This window comes from Bos mutus, chromosome 25 (genome assembly GCF_027580195.1).
Source record: "Bos mutus isolate GX-2022 chromosome 25, NWIPB_WYAK_1.1, whole genome shotgun sequence".
In the NCBI taxonomy this organism is placed as follows: Eukaryota; Metazoa; Chordata; class Mammalia; order Artiodactyla; family Bovidae; genus Bos; species Bos mutus.
In genome coordinates, this window is record NC_091641.1 from 40,189,906 (window position 1) to 40,216,465 (window position 26,560).

Genomic DNA, 26,560 nt, shown 5'->3' on the forward strand with positions numbered 1-26,560 from the left:
TATGTAACCTCCTGCGAGCCTTCCCAGAGCCACACACTCACGCATGCACACTCACACACACACACGCACACACAAAATCCGGGATGCCCTCCCCACCCCAAGGAAAAAGAAACCCGATGCTGGTCTTCTCTGTTACCTCCTGCAAGCCTTCCCAGAGCCACACACACACACACACACACACACACACACACACACACACACACACACACAAAATCCGGAGCTCCTCCATAATCGTGTGATGCTTCATTTGGCTTCAGCTGTAGCGATCACAGGTGGCACTAATGGTAAAAAACCTGCTTGCCAATGCAGGAGACGCAAGAGACATGGGTTCTATCCCTGGGTTGGGAAGATCCCCTGGAGGAAGGCATGGAAACTCACTTCAATATTCTTGCCTGGAAAATTCCACGGACAGAGGGACCTGGCGGGCTATATATACTCCATGGGTTTGCAAAAGAGTTGAACACAACTTTTCAGAACACAGTCTGAAGCAACTCAGCACGTAGCGATTACAGTCCATGCGAGCATTTGCAGACTGTGAACTCCTTGGATTAAGAACACTGAATTTCATTTCCAAATCCTTAGTACCTGATGTAAGTGCCCACCACACATAAGCACTTAGCAAGTGTTTGCTGGATGAGTAAATGCTTTTTTGCAAGGCCTCAGGCTCCGCCAGCACACAAGTACTCTCGTGCCTTCTTCAGTGGGTACACACATAGGCTTAAAACCGCTGACTGTTGTGGGCTCCCTGTGTCCATCAGGAAATGCTTTCCCAGCTGAGATGGGCCCTTGCCCACCTTGGTCCTCAGGAAAAGCGCCAAGACCCAGCCAACGTCACCAACAAAGCCATCTCTCTCTGTTCTGCATCTGTGTTCAAGAGGGCAGAGCTGTGATTGTCTGCTCTCCATGATGAGGGGATCTCACACCTTGGCCTTGCTGAGACCCCTCCCACCCAGCCATGCCTCCCTCCACGCCTGTGCAGACTTGGCTTCTGTGGAAGGACAGGTGCCAAGCTTGGGACATATCAGAACATATGATGGAACGCTATGTGCCGGACCCCAGGGGCCTGTCCAGTTCTTGCTGGCCTTGAGGCCCGCTTGGCAGTGACCTTTTCTAGAAGTGTTTTGTTGTTGTTTAGTGGCTAAGTTGTGTCTGACTCTTCATGACTCCATTGACTGTAGCCCGCCAGGCTCCTCCATCCGTGGGATTTCCCAGGCAAGAATACTTCCCACCATTCTGTTCTGTGTATGCAGAGATAAAAGCTTCTTTTGCTTGGGTGCATAGAAACTGGAGGACATATTCAAGCCCATAGTGAAAAAGTCCCCAAATCAGGAAGGAAGGTATCAGGACTCAGCACGTGCTGGCGCGCACCCGACACGGTGCTCCCAAACTGGGAGCATGGTTTTCAGAGGGACCTGGTGCACCCTCGAGAGCATGCTCAGGAGTGAGCAGCCCACGGCTGCACTCACTCTGAACCAGCTCAATTGCTCACCTGAAAAGCAAACACTGAAATAGTCAATGATTTGTGTAATGTTTAATGTTTTAACAGTAAGCAAACAAGCCTTTCCGTGGTAGAAAGAGCTTTCCCTTCCTTTGCTGGCTCCGTCCCGGGAGGTGTGAAGTGAGCCCAGTGAGAAGTCCTCAGATGTTCTTGAGGGGCTCTGCGGGCAGAGCCTGGAGTGGACCCACCTGGGCTGGTTCTGGATCCCAGCACCATCCCCCACCCTGCACCCCGCCGCCACTTCTGGGAGACTCTGAGTGCCGCGGCCTCAAGTGTTTTGAGGAACTTGAACTTCCTTTCCTCGTGTACATTTGCTTTCATAACCAGAAAGCTTCCCAGATTTTGTAATTCTGGGAATCTCCTGCTTTAAATTCCTTTTGCACTCAGACAGAGCAGACCACTGGTATGGCATTCAGGAAGACTTCAGATAGAGCCAGCTGGCGCAGAGCCATGTGGGGAGACAGAAATACATACAATGGGACTCCCCTGGTGGTCTAGTGGCTAGGACTCTGCGCTCCCAGTGCAGGGGGACCAGGTTCGGTACCTGGTCAGGGAGCTAGATCCCACGTGCTGCAGCTAAGACCCAGTACAGCCAAATATATTAATTAAAAAAAGAAATTACATACTATGTATGGTAGTGAGGCTCCAGGGATATGCTTTCTTTTGGATTTCTAGTGTTAGGTTCTGGGGGAAATATGTACAGATTTTATAGTGGTGTTTGCTGCTTTTAGGGTACATAAGACTGTAGGGGTTCCGTGGTAAAAACAGACCGGGAGGGTGGGATCCTGGGACAGTCGCTTCCTCCTCATCTGAGAAAGGAGGAGGGTACCAGAGCCAGGGCTGGGTTAGGAAGTTCTGAAATATAAAGAATAGGAAAGGAAAGTCTCTCATGGTTTGTGGCACTAGAAGAGAGAACACAGTGCCTCTCCAGAGTTCTTGGTTTCCGGGAATCCAAGTTTCTTTGATAGTATTTGGTTCTGCTGAAGTAAACCTGCTTGCTATCTCTTTTGCACTTTGATTTTCTAACTCAGTGAGAGGTGTTTTACGATTATTTTTTTATTTTTTGAATTATGCCCTGACGCCCACCCCCTCCCCCATTTGCCCAAAGGTGCCGGAGCGTCATGCCAGCGAGCCCCGGGCCCCTCCCGATGTCCCATGAGGCGTCCGTGCTCCCGAGCTCCAAGGTCAGCCCCCTGCACTCCAGAAGCCTGCCAGCCCCACCCCAGAGCCGTTCTCGCGGGGCCACCTCCTCCCAGCCAGACCTCCTGTAGCCCCAGAGGAAGGCCTCAGCCAGGAGCCACTGCCGGGACTCAGGTCAGTTCCCCGGCGCCGCTGTCCGGGGTTCTGCTCATGGGAAGCTGGACGGGCTGTCTCTCTGCCTTCCCAGCCCCCCTGCTCCTGGAGAGGTGGGATTAAGCCTGGGGACATGTCCTTTCTTGGCCAGACCTTTCCAGAAAAGGAAGTCATTGACTCCTCTGTCCAGAAGACGTCTTTGAACTGTGACCTTTTCACCCTCCGCTCTTGGTCAAGGAGCAATCGTCTTGGCCTCACCAGGCGCCCGTCAGCCAACCGTGCGGATGACCAGCCCCTCTGGAGGCACCCCTTCCCCAGCTTAGCCTGAACCAGTTCTTGAAACTGTTCGCAGACCACAGGCCTTCGTGGGTAACGCTACACAACTACTCTTTTATTAATGGTCTACGATTTCTCTTAAGACAGGTTTTCCAGCTTGTTAATTCTAAAAGAATTCGGATGACTTACTAAGTTGCTGCTTAATAGCACTTCATACTATCTTCGCTTTAATCGCTTCGTATTTTAACTGTGCGGTTAATGAAAAGCCATATTTTAAGTTAATTTGTAAATAACTTCTCGCAGTTGTGTTTTCTATTAATATTTATTGAGTGCCCTTTAAAGCATACATTTTGAGGAACTACCATTAGACAGATATGGACAGCCACATTTTTTTTTAAAGCAAGAGTTTAATTTAAAAATGAGCTTTCCTGAAAATGATTTTCAACTAACTAGAGACAGAAGTAAAACTGGCTGTTTCAGAAAACAAATGAGCTCTCGCTCTGTGAGCACTGGGTCTGGAGGTGGGTTCTCTGGGCTGTAGTGTTGGAGTAGGTTAACTAGGGAAGGATTTTCCAGCCATTTGTCTGAGTCTCCCTCACGTCCTGACCCTCCTGATGGGCGGTGTTGGGTCCGTGTGAGTGTGGGGCCGGCTGGTCACACCCAGGACTCTTCCTGTGAGTCATGGGCGCTTCTCCCCACAGGCAGGACCTGGAGCTGTGAAGGGCCCCTCTGCGCTCCAGCTGCGTCCTTGGCGTGGACGGTGACCAGGAGCTCTCGGGCCGCCCTCCTCTGCTGGCCTCACCGCCCACCTTAGCTCCAGCCTCGGCCTTCATGCCTGCGGCTTCTGGAACCACGTGCTTCTAGCCGCAGGCGCCCTGGGGCCTTCCTGAGCTCCTCCGACCCCCTCCTTCTCTAGAGGTTGGTGTGGCTCCGTGTCTCTGCTTCTCACACTGCAGTCTCAGAAGGCGGATTTCCCTCAATCTAGGGAGAGCTTGATAAGCCTCTGTTCTTGTTTCTGCTGTCTCTGTGTTTGGTGATCCATCTCGCATCAGATTCTCCCAGCTCTGTGTGCTGGATTTAAATTAGAACATTCGGGGTGGGAGGAGGTTCAAGAGGGAGGGGACATAGGTATACTTACGGCCGATTGACGTTTTTGTTCAGCAGAAAGCACCATGACATTGTAAGGCAGTTATCCTCCAGTTGAAAAAATATCAACTTTCACAAGTGACTTAGGTAGATTCTCTCTAGAGGAAAGTGATCAGTGTTGTCAGGTGGAGGCCCGCAGGCCACTGCTCACAGTTAAAGCAGGAAAAACTGGTCCTTAGGGCTCCAGGCGGGAGAGCACGCGCCCTCCGGCCACTTTTGTGTCCTGTGGTGTGGTGTCGGCTCCCGGGTCAGGGCCCTCACTGCTCCCCCACAGCCCTCTCCAGCTCTCAGACATCAGCCCACAGCCAGGACTCTGAGCTGACTTTGCTTTTACTGTCCTAGGATGGTGGAGAGTAAAGTGTCAGGGCTGGGATTCCATCAGTCTGAGTTTCAGCCAAGAAACTGCACATTCAGGGACTTCCTTGGTGGTCCAGTGGCTAAGACTCTGCGTTCCCAATGCAGGGGGCCCAGGTTCGATCCCTGGTCAGGAAACTAGATCCCATATGCCACAACTAAGACCCAGCATATCCACATAAATGAAAAAAAAAAAAAAAGAGAGAGAGACAGCACATTCATATCAACTGCAGAGAACGTGTGAATAGCATTCATCACGATTGCCACTCTGGTGGTCACGGTGCAGCTGGTTCCAAAAGAAACTAAGTCAGCTTCCTAACAGGGCGTGTGTTCCTGGAACTCACAGAACAGGACAGAACAGACCTGGCTCCCCCTCCTCCCGGAGCTGGTCTGAGTCAGACTGGGACACAGGTGCTGAGGATCTGTGTCTCAGGACCAGCTGTCCCCCCACCTCCCACCTTCCGCCAACACCATTCTCGTCTCACCAACACCCTGACCCTGTCTTTGATCTACGACTAGCGGCCCCTCCAGAGAGGATGGCGGTGCTCAGGCAGCTGGCGCTGCTGCTCTGGAAGAACTATACTCTGCAGGTGGGCCCAGCTCTGTGGCTGCTGGGGGCAAGGGGCCTGGTGCAGGGGCATCGGTGGGAGGGGCTGCGGGGCCCTCCACCTCCAGCTGAGGGGGTGGTGAGGGGCCTGGTGGAGGGGCATCGGTGGGAGGGGCTCTGGTGCTCTCCCTCACCCCGAAGTCCCGTCTCTCCCCAGAAGCGGAAGGTGCTGGTGACCCTCTTGGAGCTCTTTCTGCCCCTGCTGTTCTCTGGGATCCTGATCTGGCTCCGCCTGAAGATACAGTCAGAGAACGTGCCCAATGCCACCCTCTACCCCAGCCAGTCCATCCGAGAGCTGCCCCTCTTCTTCAGCTTCCCCCCGCCGGGGGCCACCTGGGAGCTGGCCTACATCCCATCCCAAAGTGAGGCGGTGCGCACAGTGGTGGAGAACGTGCAGAGGGCGCTGGTGATCAACCTGCGAGGTGCGGTGTCTGGGGCGCGGGGGGCGGGGTCCGGAGCACTGCTAGGCTTGGGCCTCAGGGCAGGGCTGGTGGTGCAGGAGCCGGGCAGCAGCTGAGTGGACCCTGCCGCCCCCATCGTGGCCACACTGCCCGAATCCCTCGGCCGTGTGGAGTCTCGGTGTAGCAGGAACCAGGGCCGTGAGGGTTTGCAGCCCCCAGCTGTTCTAGTGGGGATGGCATCCACGTACCCCAGAGAAGTTCTTTGTCACGAGGGTGAGGCGTGTTTCCAGTGCCCAGTGCCAGGGACCTCTCCTGGGATGTGGTTTGGTGAGGGCGGCTCTGACAAAGGTCAGCAGGAAGCCCACTAAGGGACATCCCCAGGAAACGTGCAGCCGCCCTCATTAGGTCTGTGCTCTCAGAACCGAGAGTATCTCCCCTTTTCTCTTGCCCTTGGTTTGGGCACCGCTCTCCCTTGATCTGTACAGTCCAGTGCAGCCAGCACTTAGAGCAAGGTTTCTGCTTCCTCCCTGGGGGATTAAGAGTCAAATCCTTCACGTGGAACGCGGTCTGGATGAGAGAGATCCCTGAACAGACTATACGTTCACACCCCCTTGGGTTTTTAAAGCCCACCGTTACGGTTCTGAGAGAGAGACTGAGGTGGGCTGCAGAATCCAGGGCAGGGCAGCCACCCCCAGAGAGGGGCCGGTCACCACTCAGCGCTGCTGCCGGCCCAGCTCCAGTTCTCAGCTTCCCGAAGCCCAGGACCCGCGTGGATGGTGAGGTTCTGCCAGTCTTCACTGCGGCCCGTCTCTGCCAGAAACAAAAGCCTCCTGGAGTCTTAGGAGAGGTTTATAAAGTGCTAGAGAAACTTGGGAGTTTTAGTCCTTGATCTGAAGGTGCAGTTTTTTCAAGCAGAGCAGGCGATTGGGCAACTCCAGGCGCCCCTTCTCCCCATAGCTCGCGGCTTCACCTCCGAGAAGGACTTCGAGGACTACATCAGATACGACAACCGCTCCACCAATGTGCTGGCCGCTCTGGTGTTTGAGCACACCTTCAACCACAGCCGGGACCCCCTGCCACTGGCGGTGAGGACCCCAGCCCCAAAGAGACCAGCTGCTTCTCCAGGAGCCAGGCTGCTGGTGGTCATGGCCCCCTCCCCACCCACAGACGCTCTGCCTGCCTGGGAACAAATGTGACTGTCCCCTGCATCCAGAAGTTTTAGAGGCCTCGCCTGAGGACAGTGGCTGTGGACTGTCGCTGTGGCCCCACTGTCCCGTTGTTCTGTAAAAGGCATTACTGATCTCCCTGGACAGAATCAAATAGGACAAGTAGGAAAGCCACAGATACTTGGAACTTGGTGCCACATAGCATTAAAACTTCAGTCACACGTTTAAACAAACAGAAAGAAAGGTTTTCTGGTTCCCCTGCCGGCATTAAGGCTGGGAAGCCATCGGATCCCCAGCCTTACGCTGGAGGCCTGCTGGTCAGCGGTGGTGCGTCACAGGTGGAGTTCCCATTGGTGACGCAGAGGAGGGTGGTGATGGGTGGTGCAGAGATGCCCCCGGGCTCCCTGTGCCCCAGCAGGACCACTCCCTCCCACCTCCTGAGACCCAGACCTTGTTGGGGGGGTAGTGCTGAGGTCACAGGAACAAAGGTCCCCCAGCCCCCTGACACTGGACGTGGACGTTTGCTCCTCTGGCCAGACCCCTGACAACGCTTGGTTTTCTCTTTACTTCTGCAGGTAAAATACCACTTACGCTTCAGTTACACACGAAGAAACTACATGTGGACTCAGACAGGCTCCTTTTTCCTGAAAGAGACAGAGGGATGGCACACCACTTCCCTTTTTCCACTCTTCCCAAACCCAGGACCCAGGGAGCCCACGTCCCCTGATGGCGGAGAACCTGGTGAGGAGCACTTTCAAGGGGCCTTCTTCCCTCCCCGGGTGCTGGCTGGTGATAGTCACGTGGGGGAACCCACTCTGCATTTCTTTGGAAGAAGGTTTTTTTAATAATCTTATTTATTTGTTTATGGCTGTGCTGGGTCTTCATTGACATGTGGTCCTTCCTCTAGTTGCGGCGATCAGGGGCTACTCTTCCTTGCGGTGCCCAGGCTTCTCGTTGCGGTGGCTTCTCTTATTGCAGAGCATAGGCTCTAGGCTCACGGGCTTCAGTACTTGTGTCTTCTGGGCTCTAGAGCACAGGCTCAGTGGTTGTGGTACCTGGGCTTAGTAGCTCCATGGCATATGAGGTCTTCCCAGATCAGGGATCGAACCTGTGTCTCCTGCATTGGCAGGTGGATTCTTTACCACTGAGCCACCAGGGAAGCCCTGGAGGAAGATTTTTTTATGAGTATTAGATCTTCTTTGCAGAAGAACGGGAGCTTCCCAGGTGGCACTAGTGGTAAAGAACCCACCTGCCAATGCAGGAACGTAAGAGACTAGGGTTCCATCCCTGGGTGGGGAAGATCCCCAGGAGGAGGGCACGGCAACCCACTCCAGTGTTCTTGCCTGGAGAATCCCATGGACAGAGGAGCCTGGCGGGCTACAGTCCATGGAGTCACAAAGAGTCAGACAAGACTGAAGTGACTTTGCACGCACGCAGTAGAAGGAAGACATCCAGTAAGCCTGGATTCTGAGAGACCAAAATAATCTTTAAAAACATCTAAGGCTGTCTGTTTCCAGGAGACGTGGGCTTTCATATTTCTGTTTTTAAGGAGCTTCGATTTGCACAGGGTCTTTAGGGGTAGGTTCCGCATTTCCCTTCTCTCCTGCCCTTCTCTGTGTACAGTTTTATAGGTTTTGTAAGCTCTGTGGTCCTTGTGTAAGTGTCCACGATTTCATTGCATCAGTGGAGTGTTTGCAGAAGTCAGATCTCGGCTTGTTGTCCCATCACGGCGTGCACTGGTCTATCCAGTGGAACTCTGATGTGTAGTTGGCTTGTTTGTCTCCTCTGACCATGGTCCCATCTTAAAACTGAGTTTCTGGGCTCCAGGACTAGGCTTTGCCCTCAAGCTAAGACCTTCAGGCAGCATCCTGGGTGTTTCAAAGAATGTAGAATTCCTAGGTCTGCAAGAGGCAGAACTTGTTAGAGAGTCTGATGAAAAGACCCCAGGAATGTCCCTAGACAGAGCTGGGACTGCAGGAGGCGGCCAGCCTCTGGAGATGCATTTCAGAGGCCAGGGCCCTGTCACCAGGCTAAAGTTCCAGGGAAAAGGTTTAAATCAGAAAGTGGAGCTGGGACAAGCAAGTCAGGGTGAAGTGTATAAGGCCCCACAGTGGAGCCCCGGGCAGGTCCCCGAGTGGGCAGGAGAAGCCACGTCAGCTGCCACACCCACTGCCTATGGCCAGCGGCAGGAAACCCTGGCCACGGTGACCCAGGGCAGCGCTGTCCCTCCTGTTTGTGGGGACAATTTCCTAAGCTTGGAAGCAATAGAGGAAGCAGTTCCCCAAGGAAAAGCATGACAGATTTCACTATGTACAAACTTGAAATCTGCTTAAAAAAAAAAATAAAAGGAAAAGATAGAACAATGATTTTAAAACAAGAGACTGGGAAAACATTGCAGCAAATGATGAAGGGTGAATGTTTCCTGCATCATAAAGGACTCCTTAGTCCAAATCAGCTTAAAAAACCCACGAAGATCCCGAGAGGCGTGGAAAGGACGTGAAGCTGCCACACAGCACCGCACCCCCTGCCATGAGTTAGGCCAGGGTTGTCCCCAAGCCCACCCCCAAGTGTCCATACCTTAGACCCCTGATCCCTGATAAAGACACAGCCCCTGAAATAGCCTGAAAGGAGAAAATCCAGATACACAAAGATGTTTCCCACAGCATTATTTACGATCATTAAAATTTCAGCTGTGGGGCCATGATTGATCACAGAGGGTAGCTGCTCGTCGGTGTTGAGCAACCACAGAGGTTGTGGTGGTGAAGACCCTGCAGCAGCATACGTGGCCTCGTGGGGGAACCACATGTGAGCAGGAGGCAGGCAGGGTGTTTCCTGGGGGACGCTGGCTTTCAAGCCAGGAGACCAGGGTCCATCTTGGCTGCGGCCCCTCCTGCTGTGCGGGGGCTCCACACCTGGGCCTCGGTGGCCCTGTGTGTCCCATGAGGACAGTGTTGCCTATTCTGCAGGGTCTTCGTGAAGACAAGAACTAAACCGCCACCCCGCACAGCAAGGGGTACTGTTCACTGGGCGCCTGCTGTTACCACAGCCATGAAACCACTTACTCTCAAGGGAAATGGCAGACGTGATGGCCTTATGCAGGGGGTGGGCATAGAATTGCTTTTCTGTTTTCTAGAGGCAGCTGACAGTTTGGTGTCAGAGGACATTAGGTGTTCCAAATATCACTCACTATTTTAGGGACAAGGGTGCCCACGCCACCCAGGCCTGCACCCCACATCCCCCGGGGCTCAGACCTCAGGGACCCAGGCCGCCCTTCTGAGGCTGTGTCCGCACTTCCGTAGGCTCAGCCCCTAGCAGGCCTTGCTCTGGACTGGAATATGTATCGTCCCTCTCTTTTTCATTGTAAAAGTTTTATCATGGACTCCTGTGAGGAGTCAGACAGGGCCAGCAGAGAGGGATCACTGAGTGCACAGAGCTGTGTAGCGCTGGCCTCTGGTCTGTGGATCCTGCCTCCCTGTGAGATGGGAATGAATGTTGCTGATCAGCTGGTCTCAAGGAAGCAAGACTATTGTCGATAAATATTATCTCAGTAGGTCCTTAAAAGCAGGCAAGGGAGGCAGAAGAGAGACAGAGAAAGATGTGATGACATGGAGGCCGGTCAGAGAGATGCTGCCTGGATGGCTGGGAAGGTCGAGGGAGGGCTCAGGAGCCAGAGAGGAGTGAGCGGCCCCTGCGAACGGCAGGCCTGCAGGAGACCTCAGCCCGTCACCAGCTCGGTGCCCACAGCACTCCGAGCACCTGCACTGGGATGTGACGTCCCCCATGCGTGTCGCCCCCACAAGCCAGAACACCCTCTGCCCCTGCACGCAGGTTACATCCGTGAGGGCTTCCTGGCCGTGCAGCACGCGGTGGACAGGGCCATCATGCATTACCACGCCAACGCCTCCGCGCACCAGCTGTTCGAGAAGCTCACGGTGATCGCTAAGCGGTTCCCTTACCCACCTTTCATCTCCGACCCCTTCCTGGTCGCCATCCAGTACCAGCTTCCACTGCTGCTCATGCTGAGCTTCACCTACACCTCCCTCAGCATCATCCGGGCCATCGTGCAGGAGAAGGAGAAGAAGCTGAAGGTAACCCTTCTGTGTCTGCCTGGAGGGACCCTGGGTTTTGGTTCTGTGCAGCCACAGGCGGTCCTGTCCTTAGTCCTGCTGTCCGGCCTGGGCAGTTGCTGGGCATTGAGGTCACCGGGGCAGCTGGGCATGGGGCTGATGCCCACAAGGTTCAGCCCATCTTGGGCTTCTCTGAAATCAAGCCTGGTCCATCCAGATTTTTACCACCCTGATAAAGCACCGTAGTTCATATACTGTACACTAAAGACTTAATCTGATGGCTCAGACAAGAAAGAATCTGCCTGCAATGTAGGAGACCTGGGTTCGATCCCTGGGTCGGGAAGATCCCCTGGGGAAGGGAATGGCTACCCACTCCAGTATTCTTGCCTGGAGAATCCCATCGACAGAGGAGTCTGGTGGGCTATCGTCTATGGGGTTGCAAAGTCAGACATGACTGAACAACTAACAGTTTTTTACTTTTCATGTTAAAGACTGAACATTGAAAAGCCAGTGTTCTGAATACATCAGGTTAAGTAAAACACATCACTGAAACTGATCTTACTTGTTGCTTTAAACTTTTTTTTTTTTTTTTGGCCATGCCATGCGGCTTGCAGGATCTTAGTTTCCTGACCAGGGATTGAACTCAGTCCCTCAACAGTGAGAGCACAGAGTCTGAGCCACTGGGCTGCCAGGAAACCCTCCCTTTAAACTTTTTTGATGCAGCTGCTGAAATTCCGAATTATGTGTGTGGCTTGCATCCTCTTTCTGTTGAGAATCTAGGTCAACGTTCCCCAACATTGTAGGTCAACGTTCCCCTATGTGGCGAGCAGAAAGCTAACTCTGGGGGTAATCAAGGGCGGCCGGAGTGTCCAGCTGCTGGGCAGACTTGTGGGGGCCTGGGAGGTGTATGAAGTGCACCTCACTGATGTGACGTAGCTGCAGACACCTGGACACAGCTGCGTCCCCTGCGAGCTCCCAGCACTAATTCTACCAGTCATCAGAATTTACGTGAGGTTCTCCCTCTAGCGGGGCTTCCCTGTTAGCTCAGCTGGTAAAGAATCCACCTGCAATGTAGGAGACCCCGGTTCGATTCTTGGGTTGAGAAGATCCCCTGGAAAAGGATAGGCTACCCACTCCAGTGTTGTTGGGCTTCCCTGGTGGCTCAGAAGGTAAAGAATCTGCCTGCAATACAGGAGACCTGGGTTCAGTCCCTGGGTCGGGAAGATCCCCTGGAGGAAGGCATGGCTACCCACTCTAGTATCCTGGCCTGGAGAATCCCCATGGACAGAGGATCCTGGCGGGCTACAGTCCATGGGGTTGCAAAGAGTCAGACACGACTGAGCGACTAAGCACAGCATAGCACTCCCTTTAGCAATGTCTGCAGTGCCAGTGGAAGGGCATTTAGAGTATTCTCAGCAGTGCCAACTCTGTGATTATTGGAGCTTTTAAACTGCTGCAAACGAGGGGCTCAGGGAACTCATGAAGTGGGTCCTGTTCTCTTGGCGCCTAAATAACTTTAAGATAATGGTGCAGTGTTGAAGCAGTCAGCTGTGGACGAGGACACAGTTCAGGAGAAGGTGTTTGCATGTGTACACGCCCCCAGATAACATAGATGGACCCAGCATGACCAGACGCTGAATGGTCACTGAGCCCAAGCGGTGGGGGTGTGGGTGGCCACTGTTCCAATCATCCCATTTTTCACGCCTTTTGAAACTGTGAGTAGAAAGCTGGGAAATCAGCCTTGCTTGGTTGCCGGCCCAGGAGAGACACTTCACCAGGAGAGGTGGCCCTGGTCCCACATCCCCGAGAGCAGCGCGGTCCATACAGATAGACGGGCCTGGGTCCGCCCCCTCTGTGGGCCCACTGGGCACCTGCAGCAGGCAGGGCTGAGGAGCAGGATTTTTAATCTTAGTTTCAGCCAAATCAGCCCCGTGTGGCCGCGGGCATGGCTGTATGGGCCAGGGCTGGCGTGGCGTGGCGTGGTGGGGGCGCACTGGGGCCCGGGGAGGCAGCGTGGATCAAGTGCAGCAGATCCTGTGCACCCCCAGGAGTACATGCGTATGATGGGGCTCAGCAGCTGGCTGCTCTGGACGGCATGGTTCCTCCTTTTCTTCCTCCTCCTCCTCGTCGCCGTCTCCTTCATGACCCTGCTCTTCTGTGTCAAGGTGAGCGCGGCCCCAGAAGGGAGTCTGACATGAAAAGCAAGGCGTCCAGGGTGGGGGCTGGTGGGCAGAGACATCCGTGGCACCCCCAGGGAGACCCCCAAGACTCCGCCCTGGTGGGAGGGAGCACCGTGTGGCACCTCCTCCTGCCCGTCCCAGCTCCGATGGTGGAGACTGCCCCCACAGAGGGCACGGAGGTGGCCCTGTGTCCCTGTCCCCCGCCACCAGCTGCCCCTGCCGCGCAGGTGAAGAAGGACGTGGCGGTGCTGGCGCACAGCGACCCCACGCTGGTGCTGGTCTTCCTGGCCTGCTTTGCCGTCTCCTCCATCTCCTTCAGCTTCATGGTCAGCACCTTCTTCAGCAAAGGTGAGTTGTCCTGTCTTAGGGGATCCCCAGCTCAGAAGACGGCGGTGTTTCTCTTGGGATGAGTGAGGCTCAGGGGTCCGAGGGCATCTGAACAGAAATGACCCAGGGGCCGACGTGTTCTTTACTCTGCGCCTCCTCCACATTCAGCTTTCTAAGTATTGGCATACATCCTTGAACAGTTCTTTCAGTGAAGCTCGGCAAGGGATTAATTCTCCTTGACTTTCTGTGTCCCAAGAGAGCTTGTTTTGCCCTCACTTCCGAAGGCTGTTTAGCTGGAGTGTAAGCATCTCCTTGGCACTTTGATAACATTAGCTTGTGGCCACGGGGCTTCCCTTATTGCTGGGAAGAAGGCTGCTAATGGTCTAGGTCTGGTTTTTCTGTGTGGATGTTTGGATCTGAGGATCTCAGACCTTCATTTCAGTTCATCATCTGTCCGACTGTGCCCTGTTATTCCCCCATCTCTCCTATTAAACCTGACTCGGAGCCTCTCAGGCTGCCCTTCATGTCTTGTAACTAACTTCTTTTTTTTTTATTATTGTGGTAAAATACATATAAATTTACCGCCTTAACCAATTTTGTTTATTTGGTTGTTTTTGGTGGCACTGGGTTTTTCGCTGCTCCACGGAGGCTTTCTCTAATTGTGAGCAGGCTTCTCCTTGTGGCGGCTTCTCTTGCTGTGACTCACGGGCTCCAGAGCTCAGGCTCAGTCGCTGTGGTGGACGGGGTTAGTTATCTCGAGGCATGTGGGGTCTTCCTGAGCCAGGGATCGAACCTGCGTCCCCTGCATTGGCAGGCAGATTCCTAACCACTGGACCACCAGGGAAGCCCCTGATGTCCTCAACAGATCTTTGGGCATAAAGAACTCTTAATGCTGGAGTCTGTGGGGGTCACTGCGTGGACTAAAGCCCCCTGTCTCCCCACCCAGCACCTGTGGACACTTGGCCTCTTTCAGGTCTTTCCCACGTGTCACCTGCCCATCCAGGCCTCCCTTGGCCACCTGGTTACAGTCACAGCCCCCAGCCCAGGGTGCATCTTGTCCTGGGTCAGCGGTTTGCTGCCCCTCGCAGGCTATGCCCACCCAGCATCCCTGCCTTGCTGGCTTTCTTGTCCACCAGCCATGTACGCGCCGGTCCTAAACTCTCCCAGTTCCACCATCTATGTACGCGCCGGTCCTAAGCTCCCCCAGTTCCACCAGCTATGTACGCACTGGTCCTAAGCTCCCCAAGTGGAGGGCTTTGCCTCCCTGGTGCCTGGACCAGGGCCTGGCACTGAGCAGGTCCGACGAGTCTCTGTGGGCCAAATGAGTGAACGAGACAGGGCAGGGCTGGGGGTGCGCAGTGGGCAGTCAGGGCTCAGTGTTGGTCACATCAGGTAAAGGCAGCTGGAGGCGGGTCTGTGGGAGAGGGTGGAGCAGTCACGTTGGGGTCCCTGGGATGGGGCAGACACGTGCCGCCGCAGGTGGAGTGGTGTTCCCTGCAGCTTAGGCATCCCAACAAGGGAAGAGGCTGTGGACTGAGTGGGGGCCCCCCAGCACTGAACTTCGGTCCCCAGCCAATGTCAGGCTGGGGTCGGGCGGCTCGCACGAGGGACGGGTCCTTGGTGCCCCAGGGGGTGCTGGGGGTGCACACGCCGGTCTTGCCCTCTCTCCATCCACAGCCAACATGGCAGCAGCCATTGGCGGCTTCCTCTACTTCTTCTCCTACATCCCCTACTTCTTCGTCGCTCCTCGGTACAACTGGATGACGCTGAGCCAGAAGCTCTTCTCCTGCCTCCTGTCCAATGTCGCCATGGCGATGGGAGCCCAGCTCATAGGGAAATTTGAAGCTAAAGGTGAGTAGTCTCCCTTTTCATAGCTGCTCTTGCTGGTTCAGTTGCCCCAAGAGGGTCTGAGCAGAGGGCCCTCCAGCCCCGAGATGCTCGCTCCAGCCACTTCAGCGCAGCTCCACGAGCCGAGCACCTGAAAGGCAAGTCCTCACAACGGGGAGAAGGGGCTGGAGCCACAAGGGAGGCAGATCAAAGACACGTGGCAGACTGGACAGAGAGTCAGGGTGTCCACCGCGACATCAGCCACCCCCATCCCTTCTCTGAGCTCCCCACGAAGCCCTGCCTGGGACCAACTGTCACTGCTGGAAGACACTGGACATGAGAGTCTGCATTTGCCGGTCGTGGGGCTCAAGCTGGTCACCTTTGAGTCTCCGCCTGCCTCGTGGGTTTAGGGTTCCTAGGCCTGGGGTCTCAGTCTGTGAGTTCAATAGCTCCCAGCTCTCGGTAAAGCGTTGGAATTAGCGTCTCCCCTCCCCCTGTTTCCCTGATACCTTCTGCAGGGATTGGCAGTGAAGACAGGGAACCTGAGAGAGGAACAAGGGACACACCGGGACATGGCTTTCTCGGGTTTTGTGACATTTCCTAACCTGTAAAATGTCATGTGTTAGTCGCTCAGTCGCGTCTGACTCTGCGACCCCATGGACTGTAGCCTGCCAGGCTCCTCTATCCATGGAATTCTCTAGGCAAGAATACTGGAGCAGGTTGCCATTTCCTTCTCCAGGGGACCTTCCTGACCCAGGGATCGAACCCTGGCCTCCTGCACTGCAGGCGGATTCTTTACACTCTGCCCCACTAGGCTTAGGCGTAAAGTGTCTTGGCAGCCAGATAAATGCTGCTGGGCTGATGCTGGCCTGGGGGCTCCCGTTTTTGCTCAGATTTCACTTGACGTGGAGTCAAGGCTCCTCTGAAGGCTGAAAGTGCACCTGGTCTTACCCTTCACCCCACACCTGCTGGGAGATCTCCAGTGGCAGAGCACTCACCTCTCAGGAGAAGGCCCTGATCGTTCCCATCACTCAGACCCTCTCATGGAAGGGCTTGAAGAGGCGCGTGGACCCAGACGTGCTTCCTCAGCTCTAAGCAGAGGCAGGAGGGACACGATGGGTTTCCGCATGGCCCGTGTTGTGCTGGCATCCGTCCTGGGAGACCTGGCATTGCTCTGCTCGCAGGAGGGGAAACACAACCCTGCTTCTCAGCCCCACCCCACACAGACATCCTCTTTCAGGCTCAAAGCCTGCGTTTCTTCCAGGCCTCAATTCCTACTTCTCATGGCTTTCTGGCTGTGGTCTAAGGAGGGAGGGCTTGGATGTCCACCAGAACCTTCAGTGTGGCTTTATCCTTCATTAGAATGTTTTTCTTCAGCTGACACGGGACTTTTAAATATATGTGTCTCTCTGTGTTCAGCAGTGTACGATAAACTGTGGATTTTTTTTTTTTTTAATGCACAGTACCTTCCAGGGCTCAGATGCTCTTTAAAATAGACATTTGCAAAGAGAAGTCAAACTAGATGACACTGTTTTCAAAATTCTATACTGAATTTTCCTAAAACAGACAAATTTGTAGTTTGGAAGTTAACAGAGCACAAGGCTGAAGACCAGCCATTTCCACCAGGGGCCCTGGAGTCAGCCACACGGAAACCCCCAGGCATCCTTTGGACAGTGATGCTACAAACCAGTGAGAAGACAGGACACCATGAGCACCGCTATACAGAGCTTTGTGTGCACTGACATGTTTCCCTTCTCTGAAAAGACCTGTGTTAAATGCACCTCATACGTGAATGTGTACATGTGTCCGTGTGTCTGTGTATAGGTGTGTTGTGTAGATGGACACGTCTGCACACGTATATGTCGCAAATCAAACATGAGGCCCTCTCGTCAGTTCATGAGCTTTGCTGGTTCTGTAACACCGATCTGGTGACCTACTCTGGTCTGAAAGGCCAGGGGAGAGCTGTCGGGTTTGCTGGGAGCGGGGGGCCGCCATGCTGACTCTGCCCTGCGGGTCCGCGTCAGGCCCGTCTCCTGGCATGTCTTCCAGGCACAGGCATCCAGTGGCGAGACCTCCTGAGTCCCGTCAATGTGGACGACGACTTCACCTTCGGGCAGGTGCTGGGCATGCTGCTGCTGGACTCTGTCCTCTACGGGCTTGTGGCCTGGTACGTGGAGGCCGTCCTCCCGGGCCAGTTCGGCGTGCCCCAGCCCTGGTACTTCTTCATCCTGGTGAGTTCTGATGGCTACCTGCGTGCCCCAAGCCCTTCCATCCCCTGACCTACAGTGCCCAGGTCCGAGAGGAGGAGCTGGCACTGACCGGCTGGCCACAGGGCCTGTATGCAGCCCCACCCAAGCCGCCTTCCTCAAAAAATATCTGGTTGGGTTTTCTGCACACAAAGTAACAGAGCTTCTTGCAAAACTGATCATGTTGCTGGAGTGAACAGCACAAGCCCACCACCCAGAGAGGAACACCACTGACACTCTAGGTGTAGTTCTTCAGATGGTTTCCTGTGCGTGTGCGGCACGCATGTATGTCATCTGACATCTATACGTTTGTTCTTAGAAAAGGGGATGATGTAAAAATGCTTGAGACTTGCTCTTTTTTTCTAGGTACGTTTTATAAAGTCTTAGTCGCTCAGTCGTGTCCAACTCTTTGTGATCCCATGGACATTAGCTCCCCAGGCTCCTCTGTCCATGGGATTCTCCAGGCCCAAATACTGGAGTGGGCAGCCATTCCCTTCTCCAGGGGAGCTTCCCAACTCAGGGATCAAACCCAGGTCTCCTGCATTACAGGTGGATTCTTTACCATCTGAGCCACCAGGGAAGCCCAGTGTACATCTTAGGTATTTTAAGTACATATACATATGGGTCTATTTACAAATACACTTTTAGATTTTATCTGTGCATATTTATAATTTTTTAATGTATTTGTAAATATATTTCTATTCAAACATGCATTTTTCTCAACCAGCTTCACTTTTTAACAACTATATAGTATTCATGCGTGCACCACCTAATTGTTAACAAATTCCCTGTTGATTAGCTAGCTTAGCCAGGAGCCACTTTATTGTTTATCTTTGGTTCAACTAATCTTTATCAAGTGTCCATTCACTTTGTCATTGTTGTTCAGTCGCTAAGTCGTGTCCGGCTCTTTGTGACCCCATGGACTGCAGCACGCCAGGCTTCCCTGTCCTTCACTATCTCCTAGAGTTTGTCCAAGTTCATGTCCATTGAATCAGTGCTGCCATCCAACCATCTATCCTCTGCCGCCCTCTTCTCCTTTTGCCTTCAGTCTTTCCCAGGATCAGGCTCCACTCATTATTTCATCAAATCTAAGATGGTCCTGATTCTTAGAGGCACCATCACTTTGACACCAAGAAAGAAAAATACTGGCCATTGTTCTCTGTGGTGGTTTCTGTAATCTGTAAGACACATTCTGATTTCAAAGTCTCTTACAATGAGAGACAGGTGTCCCCCCAAACCAATGGAATGTGACACGTTGGAACCGCCCCATTGGCTGTGGGGCACACGGGGAGTGGGGCTGGAGCTGTGGGTGACATATTCTCCCTCAGCAGGGCTTCCCCTGGGGGGCTTCTTCCAGGGCCCTGTGCTCACCTCTCCTGTGACCCCGCCCACACCACTGTGCCAACCATGTGCCACCCTCGAGTGACCCCTGCGCTGCGGGAGCCAGACCATGGGAGGGAGGCCGGCCCGCGGGCGTCTGGTTTGTTTCACGAGCACCTGAGAGGAGCCGGGCCTCCCCACATCGCCCTGGGCAGGACCGCTTTGTGACCTGGCTTTGTGTTCAGTTTCTTGGTTTACTTTCCCTCCTATCACCTCTGAGCTCTGTGCACAGTGAGCCTTGTGGCAGAACAGGGAACAGACTCAACACTTCCCAGGCAGTGGGCGCGGAGCTGCGCGGGGTCTCCGTCCGACCCCAGGACTCTTGGCAGTGCGTTCTCTGCAGCAGCACCTCATGGGGGAGGCCGGGGCTGGTAGGCTCGCAGCTCCAGCGTGTCAGTCAGTGGTTGCTCTGTGTGTGGCAAAGAAAAAATGAGCTGACGTGACTGGGCCAATCGAGATTTCTGTTCTAGCCCTCGTACTGGTGCGGACGCCCAAGGACGGCGCTCGGGAAGGAGGAGGAGGACGACGACCCTGAGAAGGTGCTCAGGACCGAGTACTTTGAAGCTGAGCCTGAGGACCTGGTGGCCGGGATCAAGATCAAGCACGTGTCCAAGGTGCCACACCTGTGGGGACTAGACCGAGGCATCACAGGGCAGGAACCATCCTCTGGGCCTCGCTTTTCCTGGGTTCCTGGGGCTGCCCTCTGACTGGCACCTGGGCACCGGCTACCCAGGCTGTGCCCCAGGGCCCAGTGTGGAGGCTCAGGATCGAGTCAGGACCTGCTGTTGCCCCCCTTAACCTCTGACCAGCTTGGCAGTGGACGCTCTCTGGGCTCGCTGTATGCAATGCCTGGTCTTCCAGACCTTCTAGTCCTGCCGAGACGCTGGGTGCTGGGGGCCTGGGGAGGGGCAGGTCGGGAGCCGCAGGAAGGAAGGGGTCTTCCATCAGTACTCTGGCCTTGTGGTGCGCTGGGCATGATCTCCACCCAACACCCTCGGGTGGACGGGGATTCCCGGGGGAGTAAGATAGAGGGCCTCTGCGGTGAGGGCCCAGGGGGCTCCTGATGCCCAGGGTCGCCCCTGCCTCTCCTGCAGGTGTTCAGAGTGGGGAACAAGGGCAAGGCGGCTGTCAGAGACCTGAACCTGAACCTGTACGAGGGCCAGATCACCGTCCTGCTGGGCCACAACGGCGCGGGGAAGACCACCACCCTCTCCATGCTCACGGGTGAGGACCCGGCCTCCACGCCCCCTCCTCACCCCTGACCACCGGCCACTTGCCCTTAGGTGGCTGTCCTGTCCACGCTGAGAGCTGCGGAGCCGTGGGGGCCCTGGGACAGGGCGGGAGCCCCTTAGGCCACAGGGAAGGGCTCCACCCGCACTGACGGGGGTCCCGCGCCCACTCTCCTAAAAGCCATCCTGGACACGCCGGCCCAGCTCTGCCAGTCGCCCTGTCCTCCCTGAGCGCAGGCTCAAGTTGGGACCTGGGGTCCAAGGGTGTGGGGGACATGCCACTCATCCCTAATAAGCCGAGGTGCCCGGGATCAAGATCCTGTGGGGACCAGGCCACAGGGTCAGGAGGTCATGGGGCAGTAACCATCCTCCGGGCTTTGCTTCTCCTGGGTTCCTGGGACTGCCCTCTGACCCGCTCCCCCAGGTACCAGCCACCCCATCTCTGCCTGAGGACTCAGGGCCGCATCAGCACCCAGGGCTGATGACCCTCCTCTGCCTCTGGAGGCCCACTCGGTGGGGCGGGGCGCTCACCACGCGAACCAGGGAGGCTCAGCCCTCCTTCTGCTCCTGGAGGGTGTTTGCATTGACCTCAGGCCCCGGGGTCTTCTGCTCGGCCCTAGGTCTCTTCCCCCCGACCAGTGGACGAGCATACATCAGCGGGTACGAAGTCTCCCAGGACATGGATCAGATCCGGAAAAGCCTGGGCCTGTGCCCACAGCATGACGTCTTATTTGACGACCTGACCGTTGCCGAGCACCTGTATTTCTACGCTCAGGTGAGCCGGCAGGGGACAGGGTGCGCGGGCTGCCGCGGTGGTCCCATCATCCGCGAGGCAGCCTCGGAGCCCTTAGCCTCCCAGAAAACCAAACCTGCCCCAGGGAGCCGTCAGCAGACTGTGGGGTGCGGGGTCATCAGGGCATGAGGTCCAGCATGGGGAGGGACAGGGACAGCACCAAGGCTGGTGCCGCCTGGACGGGCCAGATCTCCATCCCTGCCGTTTCAGCTGAAAGGCTTGCCACGTCAGAAGTGCCCTGAGGAGGTCAAACGCATGCTGCACGTGCTCGGGCTGGAGGAGAAGCGGGATTCCCGGAGCAGGTTTCTGAGCGGCGGGATGCGGCGCAAGCTCTCCATCGGCATCGCCCTCATCGCGGGCTCCAAGGTAGGCCCGGGGGGCCTGCGGCGCAGCCTGAAGCCCAGGCCGGGGCTCTGCCGTCCTCACGGGGCTGCCCCTCCGCCCTCCAGGTGCTGATGCTGGACGAGCCCACCTCGGGCGTGGACGCCATCTCCAGGAGGGCCATCTGGGACCTTCTGCAGCAGCACAAGAGCGACCGCACCATCCTGCTGACCACCCACTTCATGGACGAGGCTGACCTGCTGGGGGACCGCATCGCCATCATGGCCAAGGGGGAGCTGCAGTGCTGCGGGTCGTCGCTGTTCCTCAAGGAGAAATACGGTGAGCGGGGCCGGCGGGCAGCCGAAAGTCCATTCCACACGGGGTCGCGTGGCTGGTCCAGGTGCGGGAGAAAGTGCCCACTGGTCATGTTCCCCGAGGGCCCCTGAAGTCAGGTGGGGAGCGGCCTTCTCTAGACGGCCTGTCTGCTCCCTGTGGGTGGAGACCCGAGGCCCAGGCAGAGGGGCTGTGAGAATGACAAGGAGAACAGAAAGTCTTAATCTGGAGCATTGTTTGGCCTTGACTGGTGGACTAACAGTCAATGCCGGCCCTGCCAAGAGCGGGGGTGCCGTTGGAGGAGCCAAGTCTGCTTGCCAGCATCACAGCTCCCGAACAGGCGGGGGGCCCGCGGCACTGCCCAGGGTGGGTGGGCAGTGGGTGCAGTCAGCCCCCTCTTTGCTATGTGAGTGCAGCTTCCCTTCTGGAGGACTGCTCGCCATCCGGCATGGTCCTGGCAGGCCAGGTCTGCTCATGTCCCACCCGCAGAGGAAGCAAAGGCAGAGGAGCAGCGCCCCTCCCCCAGACACCCCAGGAGGTGCACTCTGAACCCCCACAGCTTCCCCTGGCCAACACACAGCCCCGCAAGTGGCAGGTGACCCCAAGTGCTCACCATCAGGCTGGGGGGAGGCTGGAGAGGACGGCCTTTGTCCTGAGGCTCTGTTACCAAGGAAGCAGGGAGAAGAGGTCTTGGGGACAGTTTGGACCCAGCCTCTGCCACTTGCAGTCTGAAGTCTAGCTCTGCTCTCACCTCCTTGTGCTCAGCACTGCGGGTCCTCCAGCATCTCTCCCCAGCGAGGGTGAGGGGAGGGGAGCTGAGCCCCTCATGACAGCCCTGAGGCACCCTGAGGGGCATCGATTCCATTTCACTTGCCCCCATTCTGCAGCCCCTTCCCCAGGAGCCTGCCTCCTCCCCAGGGAGCCCGGGGCCCTGGGTGAACCCCACTGGGCTCACTGGGTGAGCACCGAACACTCTGGGGTGTTCAGGCGCAGGCTACCACATGACGCTGGTGAAGGAGCCCCACTGCAACCCCGAGGGCATCTCCCGGCTGGTCCAGCACCACGTCCCCAACGCCACCCTGGAGAGCAGCGCCGGGGCAGAGCTGTCGTTCATTCTTCCCAAGGAGAGCACGCACAGGTACATACGTGTGGCATGTGTGTGTCCCAGAGCATGCACAGGTACATACATGTACCCCAGAACACACACAGATACATACGTGTCCCAGAGCATGCACGGGCACGTCTGTGTCCCAGAGCACACATGGGTACATATGTGTCCCAGAGCATGCACAGGTACATATGTGTCCCAGAGCACACATGGGCATGTCTGTGTCCCAGAACATGCACAGGTATATACGTGTCCCAGAGCATACACGGACACGTGTGTGTCCCAGAGCATGCACAAGTACATATGTGTCCCAGAGCACGCACAGGCACATGTTTGTCCCAGAGTATGCACAGGTACATCTGTGTCCCAGAACGTGCACAGGTACATACGTGTCCCAGACTGTGCACAGGAACATACGTGTCCCAGAGCATGCATGGGCATGTGTGTGTCCCAGAGCGCCCAAGTACATATGTGTCCCAGAGCATGCAAAGGTATATACGTGTCACAGAGCACACATGAGCACGTGTGTGTCCCAGGGCATGCACAGGTACATATGTGTCCTGGAGCATGCTTAGGCACACATCCTAGAGAGAGCACACAGAGGTACATACATGTCCCAGAACACACACAGGTGGAGATCTGAGAAGGGGGCTCAGTGGGACTTAAGGGGCCTGTGTGTGAGACATGCACCCTGCACCTGTGGGCTTGGCCAGGGTCCCTCTCAGCTCCTGGGCTGGTGATGGTTGGTACCTGGTGAGTCTACTTGCTGGGCCTGGGGTGCCAGGCCTCCCTGTGCGTCAGAGCTGTACCCGAGGGGAAGGGTGGTCATCACAGGGTGTTGGGTGCACTGGCGCTCTCCATGCGTAGCTTGCTCCTCACACTGCAACCATTCAGGGTTAGTGTGCAGCTGTGAACTCACATATCTTCTTGGTCTCGTAGTCTGAGCTGTGGACACATGCCTCGTAAACAGAGCAGTCTCCCCATGTGGGCAGGTAAAAACGAACTTCTGATTCACATGCAGAAACTTTGGAATAGAAAACTTACAGGTGCAATTAATCTTGCTACCAGCCTGACTGAGCAATGTGGTTTTAATCACGGCAGCGTTCCCTGACTTAGATGTACTATAATTTAACACCTACTCTGTCATCACATATTCATGTTTTACAGACACACACATGCAAATATGCTAATGCACATCTTTCTAGAAAACTCTGTTGAGGTCTCCAGTGGCCCCTTGGGATGGATCCCCAGCAGTGGGGTACCTGTTACCAGACTCTCCCCGGACAGGTTTTGAGTTTGACTTCCCCAGCAGCAGGACGGGGAGGGTCCATTTTATTGACGCCAGCTTTGAATCAGACTTCTCTTCATTACTTGTGTATCTCATGGGTGGGAATGGCCCACACTGCGTACTTATCATTTGTGTTTTTCCACTCCTGCTGGCAGACTGAGCACTTCCGGTGCTTACTGGATGCTAAGCGTCGCTTCTTCTGGCCGTTGCACGCCCCAGTCCTGTGTATTCAGTATTAACATCGGCCACTTCTGTTGTACCTTTTTTCCCATTCATTGAAGTGAAGTGAAGTGAAGTCGCTCAGTCGTGTCCGACTCTTTGCGACCCCATGGACTGTGGCCTACCAGGCTCCTCGGTCCATGGAATTTTCCAGGCAAGAGTACTGGAGTGGGGTGCCATTTCCTTCTCCAGGGTATTTTCCCAACCGAGGAATCGAACCCGGATCTCCTGCATTGCAGGCAGACGCTTTACCGTCTGAGCCACCAGGAAGACCTAATTCATTGCTGCCTTCTAATTTTGTGAGAGGTTTTTCCCTCGCAGATATTTTACATCAAATGGGTTCTATCTTTTCCTTTGTGATTTCTCCTTAGAAAGGACTTCTGTGTCCTACAAGTCCATGAATATTCCCCAATTTCTTTTGGTTTGGTCTGTGACTTCATGTACGTGTGTGCCATCAAAGAGTGCCTTATAGGCCCAAGTACCCAAAAGAGGTTGTGTGGGGACTTCCCTGGCAATTTGACGGTTGGGATTCGGCACTTTCACTGCCGGGTTCAATCCCTGGTCAGGGAACTGAGATTCCACAAGCCACACAGCATGGCTGGCCAAAAAAAAAAAGATTATTTAAAAAAGTGCTATGTTGGAGGAGGAAGGGGGACAGGGGGTGACAAAGCTGAGCTTTGTTACTGAGACACCATCTCCAGGGGCTCACCTTCCTTTGCCCCTCCCCCACACTGCACTGAGGTGATTGTTTAGGAACACACCGTCTAGAAAGTCACTGAGAAGCGACTTACCACCCTGGTCTCTTTTTTTTTTTTTTCAGGTTTGAAAGTCTTTTTGCTAAACTGGAGAAGAAGCAGAAGGAGCTGGGCATTGCCAGCTTCGGGGCCTCCGTCACCACCATGGAGGAGGTCTTCCTCCGGTCAGTACCCGTGCATCTGCATCTGCCGGGGTCTCAGCCCTGCGGGTGGCTTTTCTAAAGGGTGATGATACAGCAGTGCCCTTGACTGTCATCTGGAACGCCCGTCCGAGCTTGACCCGAAGCCCGGGGTGGCAGGAGGGCAGCAGGCCAGCCCTCAGGGCCTGAGCTCACATCTGCAGGGCCCTGTTAGTAACACCGGCACAGACTCGGCCAGGTTCCCGACACTCGGGTGACTCAGACCGCAGAGCAGTGGAACTCTGATGCCCGGATGCTCCACTCCCACTGTGTGTGTCGGCCCCTCCCCTGGGCCCCTCCAGGGAGCTCTTCTAGAGTTCAGGTGATCATCCCCAGGCATGTCTCCTTCTGTAGTGAAGATGCGAAATTTAGCCTTCACCTCTCAGAACTGGGGCATGGGCTCCAAACAATTAACACATTAGTCAAGCATTTCTTGAATGCTTTATTCAGCAGATACAGTGCTAGGAACAAGAAATACAAAAATAAATGTTATGCAGATTTTTTTCCTTGGGGCTCACAGCCTAGAGGAGGCAACACCATCAGTGAATATAAATACACAGGTGCACAGGTTGGCTGGCTCCCAGCCTCAGTGCAGCCCCCCACGCAGCCCAAGGCCATGACTCCGATCTCTGCCACCTGAGGACCTGCCAGCTTTGCCCCCACCCACCCCCTACATGTACTTCTGAGTAGCTCAGTTGGTAAAGAATCTGCCTGCAATGCAGGAGACCTGGGTTCAATCCCTGGGTTGGGAAGTACACTGGAGAAGGAAATGGCAACCCACTCCAGTACTCTTGCCTGGAGAATTCCATGGACAGAGGAGCCTGGCAGGCTACAGTCCATGGGATGGCTCCCCCGCATGCACCATCATGCCCGCCCCGAGGTGGCCCCTCCCAAGATACATTCTTCTGCCTCCTCGTCTCGGCATGCAGTGACCCCCGACCCTCAGGTCTCCACACTGTGACAAGCCCTCCCCACACTGCCGTTGTGCCCTGTGCCCCATCCTGTCCCCTGGACCGTCTGGGGCATAAATGCTGACCGTGGTCAGTCTCTCCAGGAGACCAGGGCCCTCAGGATCAGGGCCTGCCTGGTTTTCTCTCTCTCTCCTGGGCTTTGCCTGGTCTCCGCAGCTGGCGTCCTGGAGATAGGCAGGGATGAGTGTGTGAATGGGCACATGAAGGCCCAGCTGGCAGAACAGATGGCCATCTGCCTTAGTTCCCCTGACAGTCACTGGCTTTCCTCCTCTGCTGCCCCCTCCCTCCCCGAGGAGCCTTTTCTGACCCGGCCTCCGTGTCTCGGCCAGGGTTGGCAAGCTGGTGGACACCAGCATGGATATCCAGGCCATCCAGCTCCCTGCCCTGCAGTACCAGCACGAGAGGCGGGCCAGCGACTGGGCCGTAGATGGCCACCTGTGTGGGACCATGGACCCGACCGACGGTGTCGGTGCGCTGATTGAGGAGGAGTGCACTGCCGTTAGGCTCAACACCGGGGTGAGAGCGTGAGAGTATCAGAGGCCGTGAGGGCAAACGCGGGCATCCAGAGGGTCCAGGCCCCCAGGAAGAGGGCAGAT

General features: G+C 55.5%; 1 protein-coding gene and 1 non-coding gene across 5 annotated transcripts in view; both read left to right on the forward strand.

Annotated features, from left to right (window-relative positions):
• ABCA3 (ATP binding cassette subfamily A member 3) overlaps positions 1-26,560 on the forward strand; it is a 41,424-nt gene that overhangs the window by 4,861 nt on the left and 10,003 nt on the right. For 2 of the 4 annotated variants that reach the window (XM_070362207.1, XM_070362209.1), the window contains exons 2-21: positions 2,607-2,812; positions 2,943-3,160; positions 3,769-3,985; positions 5,087-5,157; positions 5,332-5,596; positions 6,491-6,660; positions 7,317-7,482; positions 10,570-10,829; positions 12,857-12,973; positions 13,216-13,336; positions 14,993-15,166; positions 17,192-17,373; positions 19,239-19,382; positions 19,863-19,992; positions 20,618-20,772; positions 21,001-21,156; positions 21,240-21,450; positions 22,432-22,582; positions 24,880-24,978; positions 26,294-26,480. In XM_070362207.1, the coding sequence (XP_070218308.1) occupies positions 5,104-5,157; positions 5,332-5,596; positions 6,491-6,660; positions 7,317-7,482; positions 10,570-10,829; positions 12,857-12,973; positions 13,216-13,336; positions 14,993-15,166; positions 17,192-17,373; positions 19,239-19,382; positions 19,863-19,992; positions 20,618-20,772; positions 21,001-21,156; positions 21,240-21,450; positions 22,432-22,582; positions 24,880-24,978; positions 26,294-26,480 (2,742 nt within the window). In that variant the 5' untranslated portion in view covers positions 2,607-2,812; positions 2,943-3,160; positions 3,769-3,985; positions 5,087-5,103. The remainder of the gene's footprint in view (positions 1-2,606; positions 2,813-2,942; positions 3,161-3,768; positions 3,986-5,086; positions 5,158-5,331; positions 5,597-6,490; positions 6,661-7,316; positions 7,483-10,569; positions 10,830-12,856; positions 12,974-13,215; positions 13,337-14,992; positions 15,167-17,191; positions 17,374-19,238; positions 19,383-19,862; positions 19,993-20,617; positions 20,773-21,000; positions 21,157-21,239; positions 21,451-22,431; positions 22,583-24,879; positions 24,979-26,293; positions 26,481-26,560) is intronic. The other 2 variants (XM_070362210.1, XM_070362208.1) reach the window with 2 other exon arrangements.
• On the forward strand, positions 4,633-4,705 carry TRNAG-CCC (transfer RNA glycine (anticodon CCC)). Its single transcript has one exon. It is a non-coding gene; the product is annotated as a tRNA-Gly (tRNA).